The 12543-nt window shown below is 41.4% G+C and overlaps 1 protein-coding gene across 1 annotated transcript in view; it reads right to left on the reverse strand.

Annotated features, from left to right (window-relative positions):
- The window catches only part of alk (ALK receptor tyrosine kinase), a 768505-nt gene that overhangs the window by 65653 nt on the left and 690309 nt on the right, over positions 1–12543 (reverse strand). The window contains exons 12-14 of the mRNA XM_029621021.2: positions 10555–10720; positions 4432–4579; positions 2456–2563 (exon numbers count right to left, since the gene is read on the reverse strand). Of these exons, the coding sequence (XP_029476881.2) occupies positions 2456–2563; positions 4432–4579; positions 10555–10720 (422 nt within the window). The remainder of the gene's footprint in view (positions 1–2455; positions 2564–4431; positions 4580–10554; positions 10721–12543) is intronic.

The following is a 12543-nucleotide window of genomic DNA, read 5'->3' on the forward strand; positions in this document are numbered from 1 at the left end:
GTTAAAAGTAATTTTCGGGAATTTCTTTCCTACTTAATGCATTGAGCCAATCAGTTGTGTTGTGACAAGATAGGGGTGATTTACATAAGACCAAGCCCATATTATGGCAAGAACAGCTTAAATAAGCAAAGAGAAGCGCCAGTCCGTCATTACTTTAAGACATAATGGTCAGTCAATCTGGAAAATTTCAAAAACTTTGAACGTTTCTTCAAGTGCAGTCACAAAAACCATCAAGCGATATGATGAAACTGTCTCTCATGAGGACCGTCACAGGAAAGTAAGACCCAGAGTTACCTCTGCTGCAGAGGATGAATTAGAGTTACCAGCCTCAGAAATTGCTGCCCAGATAAATGCTTTACAGAGTTCAATTAACGTACACATCTCAACTGTGTGAATTAGGCCTTCATGGTTGAATTGCTGAAAAGAAACCACTACTAAAGGACACCAATAAGAAGCAGAGACTTGCTTGGGCCAAGAAACACAAGTAATTGCCATTGACCGCCGGAAATCTGTCCTTTGGTCTGATGAGTCATAATTTGAAATTTTTGGATCCAACCGCCGTGTCTTTGTGAAACACAGAGTAGGTGAATGGATTAACTTTGAAAGGGAAGCTTGGGGGAGGAGGTGTGATGTGTGGGAGTGATTTGCTGGTGACACTGTTAGTGATTTATTTAGAATTCAAGGCACACTTAACCAGCATGGCTACCACAGCATTCTGCAGCGTTACACCATCCCATCTGGTTTGCACATAGTGGGACTATCATTTGTTTTTCAACAGGAAAATTACCCAACACACCTCCAGGCTGTAGAAAAAGGTGGAACGGAAGTGCAACTAAGGTACACAATAGTAAGTTTTGGTAGATAGAAGGTGCTCTTTGGTAAAAGGGGTAAATTGGTCATCAAAAAGAAAGGAGGACCAAGGCACTCTTCATATAATTGATGAAAATGCCTTTATTAGTATGGCATGTTTAATAGAAACAAAGTTTTTTTTAAACAACGCGTTTCGGCTGCATGGCCTTCGTCAGGGAGTACAAAGAAAGAGGAATACAAGGTCCTCTTTTTAACAGCTTATCAATTAGCCCTAATTGGAAGAGGGAGTGGTTACACAATTGATGGGACACACCTAGCAAGCAATTCTATACACATTGAAACACTGTAGCTATGTTATCATAAAAATACAACTCCAAACTAGAAGTATCAGAACACTAAAAGGTAGTTCCTAACCTTAAATATGACTGGGAGACGTGTCAAGAATAAGAAAGCTAAATATACCATAGTACACTAGAACACAGAAAAACATGAACAACAACAGTCTAACCATAGCTGAGGGCAATAGAGCAAAATGTCCACTAGATGACAGCAAGGCTGTGTAAAGGCTATTTGAACAAGAAAGTTAGTGATGGAGTGCTGCATCAGATGACCTGGCCTCCACGATCACCTGACCTTAACCCTATTGACAATGTTTGGGATGAATTTCATAGTTTTGATGTCTTCACTATTATTCTACAATGTAGAAAATAGTAAAAATAAGGAAAAACCCTTGAATGAGTAGGTGTGTCCAAACTTTCGACTGCTACTGTATATATTTTGTTTACGCTATATTTTCGCCACAATTGGCAGTTACAATTCTTGTCTCATCGCTGCAACTCCCCAACGGACTCGGGAGAGGCGAAGGTCGAGACTTATGCACCCTTCGAAACACAAACTGCCAAGGCGCAGTGCTCCTGTACACACTGCTCTCTTAACCCGGAAGCAAGCCGAACCAATGTGTTGGAGGAAACACCATCCAAAGTCAGCTTGCAGGCTTCAGCCTGCCACATGGAGTCGCTAGAGCATAATGGGTTAAGGAAATCCCACCAGCCAAACTGTCCCCTAACCCGGACGACGCTGAGCCAGTTGTGCGCCACCCTATGGGGCGCACAGTCAGGCAGTGACACAGCCTAGGATCAAACCGAGGCTGTAGCGATGCCTCAGTGCCTTAGACCGCTACGCCACCCGGGAGGCCCTGGGTGTGAACAGTTTTGATTCTCATGGGTTGCGAGGTGGGGATTTGTTACTTCGCCGATAAATGACAATATTCATCTGGAACTTTGACAACCAGGAAATTTGTGTGACTTTAACAAATAATACTTCAATACCACTGTTCTAGCATATATTATACATTTAATGGATGTGTGTTTAGACCCGCTTCAGCCCAGCTTCAATTAAAAAGGAATAGCTGAAGGACACATAAAAAAACATATTCATAAATCTAAATCATCTAATATATCCCCTTTCCTTTCATTTATTTTCCTAACTTCTGTTCCTCATCAGACTCCTTCCTTCCTTCCTTCCTACGCATATCTGACAGTTGAAAGCAATATGAAATACATCTTTAGCCATATCAGTGATCAAGGAGGGCAAGAAAACTGGGAAAGCTTTATAAGACTATCGGGACGCGGCCTTCTCACCTTACCTTGAACACATAGGTGGCTCCGCCTCCTCCGCCCCCGCCCCCTTGGACCCGCGTCTTGTTTTCCAATGGCATCTGCTCCACACAGATCTTGTTTAGGATCTCGTTGGTCTACCAATGAGAATAGAAAAAGAGTGAATCCCTCAGTTTCTTTAATCAGGGCAAAATAACTAATTTGAGACATTGTATGTCTGTGCAATCCAGGCTTCCTCATAAATCATGCATTGATGTCAATGGGAGATATCCGCTGAAGTCAGTCCCAGGACTGTTTGTGGTGTCTTGCCAACTTCAACAGTCATTGTCCAGCGAACCAGATGTGACCAAGACCATATGAGTTGGCAAGACAGCACAAAGTGATCTGGGACCAGGCTTTTTACTGCATTTAGTGTGTTATTCTACCCAATCTGCCCATCGGCAACTTGGGCTATTGTAACAAATGAGAGACGTATCGAGAGCCAAACGACTAGCGGTGTTGAGGACAGGTAATAATAACCAAACAGCCAAGTCAGACCCGTCCTTCCAACCCAAAACTTTTCATCAACCTTGGCCAGTATGGGAGCAGCGAGAGCTCAATTTCACACAGAATTACCCCTAACCCCCACCTGTTGCTCTTGCCATCCTGCTAGGGTTGAGGCACATAGTTTGTATGTGTGTGTAATGGGATACAACTGAAATGAGTCTTCCACATTTAACCCAACACCTTAACCCAACACTTTAAGGCAGGGGGCTGCCTTAAATGACATCCACATCATCGGCGCCCCGGGGAGTTGTTAGGGGTTAACAGCCTTGCTCAAGGGAAGAACGGCAGATTTTGCCACCTTGCTGACTCTGGGATTCGAACCAGCGAACTTTTGGATACTGGCCCAATGTTCTTATCCCTAGGCTACCTGCCGCCCCGTGTGTGTGTGCATGCGTGCGTGGTGTGTTAAAGCCTAAAAGGATATTAATACTCCTACAGAGGGGAGGCTGTTTGAGAAACACTGAACACACCAACACCCTGAACTAATCATTTTTATAGCACCAACCACCTCTGGGAGTATCTACTCCCTTCGGGACTATAGACCTGATAGAGTCTGAGACCTCAAATGACTGCAGTTTCCCATTGACAATGTGTCTGGGCCACCTCTCTGCTTTCCCTTGTCTGACATTTTTTTTGATCCATTTTCCAAATGATTCCTGACTGAGAACCCCAAAGTGTAAGACAAATCCGGGATGAGGCCAAAAACAACATGATGGAATGAGAGTGAATTCATTCCAACAACGTTTACAGGTGAAATGGCAAGGCAATCAATGGGATTACAATTCAAACGTGTTCCCTTATGGTGTGAGAGGAGTTTTGAGGATGTTCTTCTTTTTCCGTATCCCTGAGACTTCAACATTCCAGTTTGGAATGTCGAGTTAGGCCATGCGGTAGTCTATAATAGGCTACTTATGGACTTCTGGCGATCTGACATAATTTTGTATTAGGTGTATAAGTGATAAAGCATTAGTGAAAGTATAAGTGATATATTCCACCTGGCTTATAAGAAGGCACAATTAAGCATTACTATAGCCCCAAAGACTCCGGAATAAGAACCTTGGTTTTACCTAGGTCTGTCTTCATTGTATTTGTTTTTTCCCCCCAAGTTATCAGGCCCTTCTTATAGCTATAGTCCTCTTAGATCTACAGTCCTGGAAAAAGGTATACCCAAATGCACTTCATCCCCCCCAAAAATATGAATTAACCCAGAACCATTTAACTGGTGATGGTTTGTCCTGTCAATAAATCTTTCTGATCGATGCAGAAACAGAGTGCTCTTTTTTCTTAATTTTCCTGGACAGTCAAAAGTTGAAGTGTCTTTTGGATCTACTCAGTCCTTTTAGCTCTGAGTGCCTTCCTCAGAGGTAGGAGATAGTGGCTGATTTGGGATGGGGCTTAAGTGTGAAAGTGTTGAGCCTTGACATTTATTCAGAATCGTTTTGGGGAAGATGGTACTCACATTGGGGCAGGCGTCCTCTCCTTTTTGGCCCACCAGGATGTGAAGCAACTCGCCCTCCTGAAGCAGGAAGTCTGCTGTGAGTTGGACACCATGTGACTTGGCCATGGTCAATACACTGCGACCTCCAGCTGCCCCACAAGCTGTGATCCTGTTTTGGACATACACACAAACGGAAAGGCATGAACCGCCAGTGCATGGCATTAGAAATAATTTAACTTAAAGGTCTACCCCACCAAATTCACATAGAAATGTGAGTTATAGATCTGTCACCCCCATAGAAACCAAGTCTGATAAGCTGTAGATCCGTTCTATGTGTGCTATTTCTATGCTTCCCGTCCCTAAGGTTAGCTTTTGAGTCTTTTTAATTTTGGTTATGTACTCCAGCTTTAAACAACTGAAAATACGATCTTTATATATACAGTACCAGTCAAAAGTTTGGACACACCTTCTCATTCAAGGGTTTTTCTTTATTTGTACTATTTTCTACATTGTAAAATACAAGTGAGGGCATGAAACTATGAAATAAAAATATGGAATCATGTAGCAACCAAAGTGTTAAACAAATCAATATACAGTTTAGATTTGAGTTCTTAAAAGTAGCCACCCTTTGCCTTGATGACAGCATTGGCACTCTCTCAACCAGTTTCACCTGGAATGATTTTCCAACAGTCTTGAAGGAGTTGCCACATATGCTGAGCACTTGTTGGCTGCTTTTCCTTCACTCTGGGGTCCAACTCATCCCAAACCATCTCAATTGGATTGAGGTTGGATTATTGTGGAGGCCAGGTCATCTGATGCAGCACTCCATCCCTCTACTTCTTCGTCAAATAGCCCTTAAACAGCCTGGAGGTGTGTTGGGTCATTGTCCTCTTGAAAAACAAATGATAGTCCCACTAGAGCAAACCAGATGGGATGGAGATCGCTGCAGAATGCTGTGTTAGCCATGCTGGTTAAGTGTGCCTTCAATTCTAAATAAATCACTGACAGTGTCACCAGCAAATCACTCCCACACATCACATCTCATAAAGACACGGTGGTTGGAACCAAAAATCCAAAATTTGGACTCATCAGACCAAAATGACATATTTCCACTGGTCTAATGTCCATTGCTAGTGTTTCTTGGCCCAAGCAAGTCTCTTCTTATTATTTTTGTCCTAAGGATCGGCATTCCGTTAACGGGACAGTTGTAAGTGATTCAACGCGTTATATCAAGAACTAAGATTTTAGAGTAAATACAAGTGTCTTATTTCGACTGAAAGCTTAAATTCCTCTTAGAACTCTCCCTCTATACTGCCCCTGTTGGAGAAAGTGCGTACCCATAGTAAACTGAAAATATTTTTTCCCAAAATTGCTAATATATGCATATAAAAATTATTATTGAATAGAAAACACTCTAAAGTTTCTAAAACCGTTTAAATTATGTCTGTATGTAAAGCAGAACTCTCAGGAGAGCCATTCTCCCAAACACTCTGTGAACAACAGAAAAGTTGGGTCAACTTTGACGTCATCGCCAACACCCTTCCCAGGCAGCTACGGATCCAGGAACAGTCTCTATCTGTTCAGCGCGATGTCTGCTTTCAAATGACGCGTTCATTCTGAGAATTGCACGAGCCCTGCACGTTTGGCGGGCGAAATTGCTCGTGTCCTTCTCAAATACAGGCACTCTATTGCGCGCGGCCGATTTGGGGAACGGTCTTTTCCAAGATACACAAATTGAAGCCGGTTTGTCTGTTCGCGCTGATCATTGTTTTACATGTTAAAAACATCATAAAGCTCGATTTTGCACATTGTTTGACCAGTTTAATCGACATATAATATGTAAATTGGAAGTTTTAATGCGCAGAGTGCTGGACCAGAAGTCATTTTTGATGCATTCCAGCTGAAGCTGTTAGCATATGCTAATACAGGGACACACAACGTGAAACCAAACGATTTATTGGGTAAGTATGACTCCTTCTACGTCTTCTGATGGAAGAACATCAAAGGTAAGGGTATTTATGTGGTTATTTTGGGTTTCTGTGGACTCCAAACGTAGAGGAGACATATGCTAATATCTGAGCGCCGACTCATAGTATAGCCCAGTGAACGATGTCTGTAACGTTAAAAATAAATGTAATACAGCGGTTGCATTAAGAAGAAGTGTATCTTTGTAAATATATGTAGAACATGTATATTTAGTCATGTTTATTGCTTGTTATCTGACGTTATCTGTCGGAGCTATCATCATTTCTCCTGACATTTGAGTAGCATGTTTTTTTTTTAAATGTCGTCACCTGAGATTTATGGATATTATATAGCATATTATTGAAAGAAAATTAAATGTACTGTGTAACATGTAATATTACTGTCATCTGATGAAGATTTTCAAAAGGTTAGTGAATTATTTATTTTTTAATCCTACTTTTAAATTTTATTTTTTTCTGGGACAAAATGGCCGCCGCTTGCCTTTTGTTTCGGTGGTGATCTAATATAAATATGTGCTATGTTTTCGCCGTAAAACATTTTAGAAATCTGACTTGCTGGGAAGATAAACAACTTGTTTATCTTTCATTTGAGCTATTTTACTTGTTAATGTGTGGAGGTTAAATATTTTTAGGAATATTTTTTCGCATTGTGCGTTATGCTAATGAGCTTGAGCCGTAGTCACGATACCGGATCCGGGATGGGTCGGACTATGAGGTTAATATAACTGCACTGTCCAATTTACAGTAGCTATTAGTAAGAAAAAATGCCCTGCTATTGTTTGAGGAGAGCTCCTGACAACAAAACACTTTTTTTAACGCAATAGGTTTGATAAATTCACCTCTGAAGGTGAAATGTGTACTTACATTCTGAAATCTTGCTCTGACTTATCATCCAAAGGGACCCAGAGATAACATGAAGTGTCATTTTGTTAGATAAAATACTTTTTCATATCCTATAAAGGTCCATATAGCACGCACAATGGATTTTGTATTTCCACCTGTTCAATTTGCAAAGAAAGGAATCTGTGAAAATCTCACCCTAAACATTGTTTGAACAAGTCAAATCACGGGAGTATCTGTTCCTCAGAGATCCTAGAAGGTAACAAGACTTCACTATTTCATTGGGGGTGTAGTATATCCTATAGGATACCATATTTGGTGTCCTATAGGCCTTTATGGCATGCCGATGACGTGGGCGGCCTTCACTTGAACAACTCTATCTTTGTCAAATAAGCCCCAATCGGGGTGAAACAAAGCTAGCTAGATAGCCATTGAGCTGGGCTTTACGGGAGTATCTGTAAGCCATATTTTTGCCAGAAATGACATACCCAAATCTAACTGAGAAGAGAAAGGCCATAATGTATTATTCCAGCCAAGGTGCAATTTAGATTTTGGCCACTTGTATGTGCAATGTTTTAGACTGATCCAATGAACCATTACATTTCTGTTCAAAATGTTCTATTAAGAATGACCAAATGTACCTAATTTGTTTCTTAACATTTTGTGACTAGGGGGCAGTATTTAAATTTTTGGAAAAATAACGTTCCCATAGTAAACGGGATATTTTGTCAGGACAAGATGCTAGAATATGCATATAATTGACAGCTTAGGATAGAAAACACACTTCCAAAACTGTAAAAATATTGTCTGTGAGTATAACAGAACTGATATTGCAGGCGAAAGCCTGAGGAAAATCCAATCCGGAAGTGACTCATCTTTTGAAAGCTCTGCGTTCCAATGCGTCCCAATTGAGCATTGAATGGGCTATCAACCAGGTTACTTTTTCTCCATATTCCCCAAGGTGTCTACGGCATTGTGACGTAGTTTTACGCATTTATGTTGAAGAATACCCGTAAGCGGCTACATTGCTCAAGTGGTCACCTGATGGCTCTCAGAGTGATTATTGCGTAAAATACAGAGGTAGCCATTATTCCAATCAGTCCTACTGAATATATTATCGAATAGATATTTGAAAAACACCTTGAGGATTGATTATAAACAATGTTTGCCATGTTTCTGTCGATATTATGGAGCTAATTTAGAATATATTTCGGGACTGCAATTTCTGGGCCATTTCTCAGCCAAACGTGAAGAACAAACGGAGCTATATTGTTTACACAAATGCTTGTCTAGCTTTGGCTGTAAAGCATATTTTGAAAATCTGAGATGACAGGGTGATTAACAAAAGGCTAAGCTGTGTCTCAATATATTTCACTTGTGATTTTCATGAATAGGAATATTTTCTAGGAATATTTATGTCCGTTGCGTTATGCTAATTAGTGTCAGTCGATGATTACACTCCCGGACCCGGGATGGGGAGTTACTAGAGGTTAATAACTCTTCATGTTCAAAATTGTGCACTCTCCTCAAACAATAGCATGTTATTCTTTCACTGTAAGAGCTACTGTAAATTGGACAGTGCAATTAAATTAACAAGAATTTAAGCTTTCTGCCAAAATCAGATATGTCTATGTCCTGGGAAATGTTCTTGTTATCTTGTTACTTACAACCTCATGCTAATCACCTTACCCTACATTAGCTCAACGTCCCGTGGAAGGGGTGCCGATCCCAAAGAAGTTTTAAGAACGAAAGAAATTCCACAAATTAACAAGGCACGCCTGTCACATTCCAGGTGACTACCTCATGAAGCTGTTTGAGAGAATACCACGAGTTTGGAAGCTGTCATCAAGGCAAAGGGTGGCTACTTTGAGGAATCTCAAATATAAAATATGTTTTGAATTGTTTAACACTTTTTGATTCCATTTGTGTTATTTCATAGTTTTGATGTCTTCACTATTATTCAAAAATGTAGAAAATGGTAAAAATAAAGAAAAACCCTTGAATAAGTAGATGTATCCAAACTTCTGACTGGTACTGTATATAACGACATCAATGTTGACACATGGGACAACCTGAGGAGCAGACAGATATAGAGGGGGTAATCTTCAAAATAATGGAGTCCAGGTGAGTCCAATATTAAGCGCCAGAGAGGGGGTGCGGGAACAGGCATGACAGTACCCTCCCCCTCGAGGGGTGCCACCCGGTGTCCCACCTGGGCAAGCCTGACGGGCTGGCCGAGGCATGGGCACTGAACAAGCTGGCTGAGGCGTGGGAGCCTGCTGAACTCGCTAAGGCATGGGAGCCTGATGGGCTGGCTGAAACATGATGTGGGGTGGGTGCCTGCCACGTCCAACCAAGGCAAGAAGACTTCTCGTGCCAGCTAAGGTGTGGAAGCCCGATGAGCTAGCTGAGGCACCCCCGCTTCCATCAGCGACGGCACCCGGACCCGACATCACCAACTAAAACAAAAACTCCCTGATGGTGTTAGCATTCTGTGGTATCAACGCTGGAGACGAGAAGCAGGTAGAGAGAGAACATTTCATAAACAATGGCCATGAAATAGAACAGGAACAGCTTCTGGACAGGGGAAAAAAAATAACGACATCAATGCTGACGCAGGGAACAACCTGAGGTGCAGACAGATATAGAGGGGTAATCAACAAAGTAATGGAGTCCAGGTGAGAGAGAGAGAAAAAGAGAGAGAGAGAAAGAGAGGCATAAGAAGCAGCCTCTTAATCACCGTGTGATTGTGGGTTACTGGAGCCGGGTGTAATAAGTGTGTGAGTCATGCTATTTAACCATTAGAGCCACACTCTCTAACCCAAAGACTCTGGTTAGCCAGTAATGCCCCGCTCGTTTAAGGAGGTGGAAACGATAGACGATTGCTGTCCGTGGACGAGAGAGCGAGGCTATAGATTTTTTATAGGCCGCTTGAGGGTTGGGAGGGAGATAGAGAGAGAGATAGAGTCTGTGCATGAGTGTCTAAAGCAAATCTGTATTGGACATTCTCCTAAGGATGTCAAATTAGACTATTGAGATGCAGCCCCTTTGTTACGCCTATGATGAAAGGAGGCCAATTTAGATTATTGAGATTGAGACTGTGTGCTACACCTACCTAAGCCAAGTTAGACTATTAAGATTCAGCATATGTGCTACATCTCCAAGCCAATTCAGACTATTGCGATTCAGTCTGTACTGTATGTTACACCTATCATGAAATTAAGCCAATTTCGACTTTTGAGATTCAGCCTATATGTTACACCTACCATGAAAGGAAGCCACTTAAGACTATTGAGATGCAGCCGGTGTTTTGATTTACCTGTAGCTGCCAGTCTCCGGCACTCTCCAGATTTGGATGCCTTTGAATGGGCTTCTGGTTACCACGGTAACGTTGATGTTGCTGTTCCGATATGAGCTGCTACACTGGGTTGGGGTGGGCCCCTCTGAACCCACTGCCCCACAAGTGTGAAAGGCCCATTTGGTGTCTGTAAAACACATTGATTACACATACATGAACATTTGCACACACACGTACACACACATTTGCACATGCATGGACACGCGCAAACACACACACACATGCACGCACACACACACACTCACAGGCAAATGAAGACACTCATCATTCAGAACACTGTTCAAACTCATCACATTTCCCATCACACAAATTGTGCCTCATCTTTCATTTCACTTCAACAAACCCCCCAACACTCTATAGTCTCACATCAATAAACCCCAACATAGTGAAATGCCAGAAACAATTTTTCCCTCCTACTCGTCTAACTCCTGATTGCGAGCAAGATATAACAGAATAAATAAAATAAGCATCTTCATCATGTTTCACTGTAGTAAAAAATGCCTATCATCACTGTCTGAAGAAAATCTCCAAACTCCATTTTGTCCATTTACATTTTTCAAATGATTTGAAGGCAATGAATATGTACTCCGAACATTTCATGACTCTAGGATCAAGAACATGTATTCCAAATAGTTTCTGAAGTTGGGTGTTTGTATGTTTGTAATCTCTCATGGACAGACTACGTAAACATAAATGGTATCTGTAGATCTCTTATGATTACAACGGGATGAGTGAGATAACGAGCAGCATTAGGAGCAGCATTAGTTAGTGCTTTGGACAAAGCATGATTTCCCAGGGAAGGTGACATTTGGCCCATAGACTTTCCGGTAACTTACAAAGAGAGAGGGTGGAGCTCTTCATTCCGGTTCTGATCCTCATTCTATCTCTTCTCTGATCACGTATGGACCCAGAACTGAATTGAGCATCTGACCTATTACCAAAGACTTTAGTTCTGGGTTAACCGAGATTAGTATATTCATGAATGGTAAAATATGGCATTTTCATCTGACAGCCACGCTGGACAGTGGGAATGGCACCATTTCCATCGTTCCCCCAAATCAGGATTTAGTGACTCGATCAGTGTTGTGGTCCAGCCATGTTTATCTGAGAAGACTAATCTCATGCAAATCTAGGCAAAAAATAACTCCCCATTCGCTACAGCCTGGGATTACACTGCACATGAGGAGAAAAGTTTGAGTTTGCTGCGCATTCAAACTGATTTTGCCATGTTTCACTGTAGTAAATTGAAACAATGGTAAGTGCAGTGTTCAGTATGGTTTAACCAGTTTAGAAATGACGAGGCAGTAAAGAATGATACAGTGGCTTGCGAAAGAATTCACCCCCTTGGCATTTATCCTATTTTGTTGCCTTACAACCTGGAATTAAAATGGATTTTTGGGGGGTTTGTGTCATTTGATTTACACAACATGCCTACCACTTTGAAGATGCAAAATATTTTTTATTGTGAAACAAACAGGGAAATAAAGACAAAAAAATAGAAAACTTGAGCGTGCATAACTATTCACCCCCTCAAAGTCAATACTTTGTAGAGCCACCTTTTGCAGAAATTACAGCTGCAAGTCTCTTGGGGTATGTCTCTATAAGCTTGGCACATCTAGCCACTGGGATTTTTACCCATTCTTCAAGGCAAAACTTCTCCAGCTGCTTCAATTTGGATAGGTTCTGCTGATATACAGCAATCTTTAAGTCATTGATAGAAGAATTTGTATGTTTAAGATAACAAATAAAGTATTCCACCCTGAAACCATATAATTGTGTGAAATGTGTTAGAATCATAAAACTATAATCTGATGATGTGTGTGGTTTTAGTCAGAATTAGAACCAGGACATTTTGTTCCTGTTTAGCTATGTAAGCAGGGTGCAAGTGTGAAACAAAGGATATGAGGAGCTATAGACAGACAAGTTGTGCTACTGTGAAACCAATAACAG

The sequence above is a fragment of the Oncorhynchus nerka genome, linkage group LG28 (genome assembly GCF_034236695.1).
Source record: "Oncorhynchus nerka isolate Pitt River linkage group LG28, Oner_Uvic_2.0, whole genome shotgun sequence".
Taxonomy (NCBI): Eukaryota; Metazoa; Chordata; class Actinopteri; order Salmoniformes; family Salmonidae; genus Oncorhynchus; species Oncorhynchus nerka.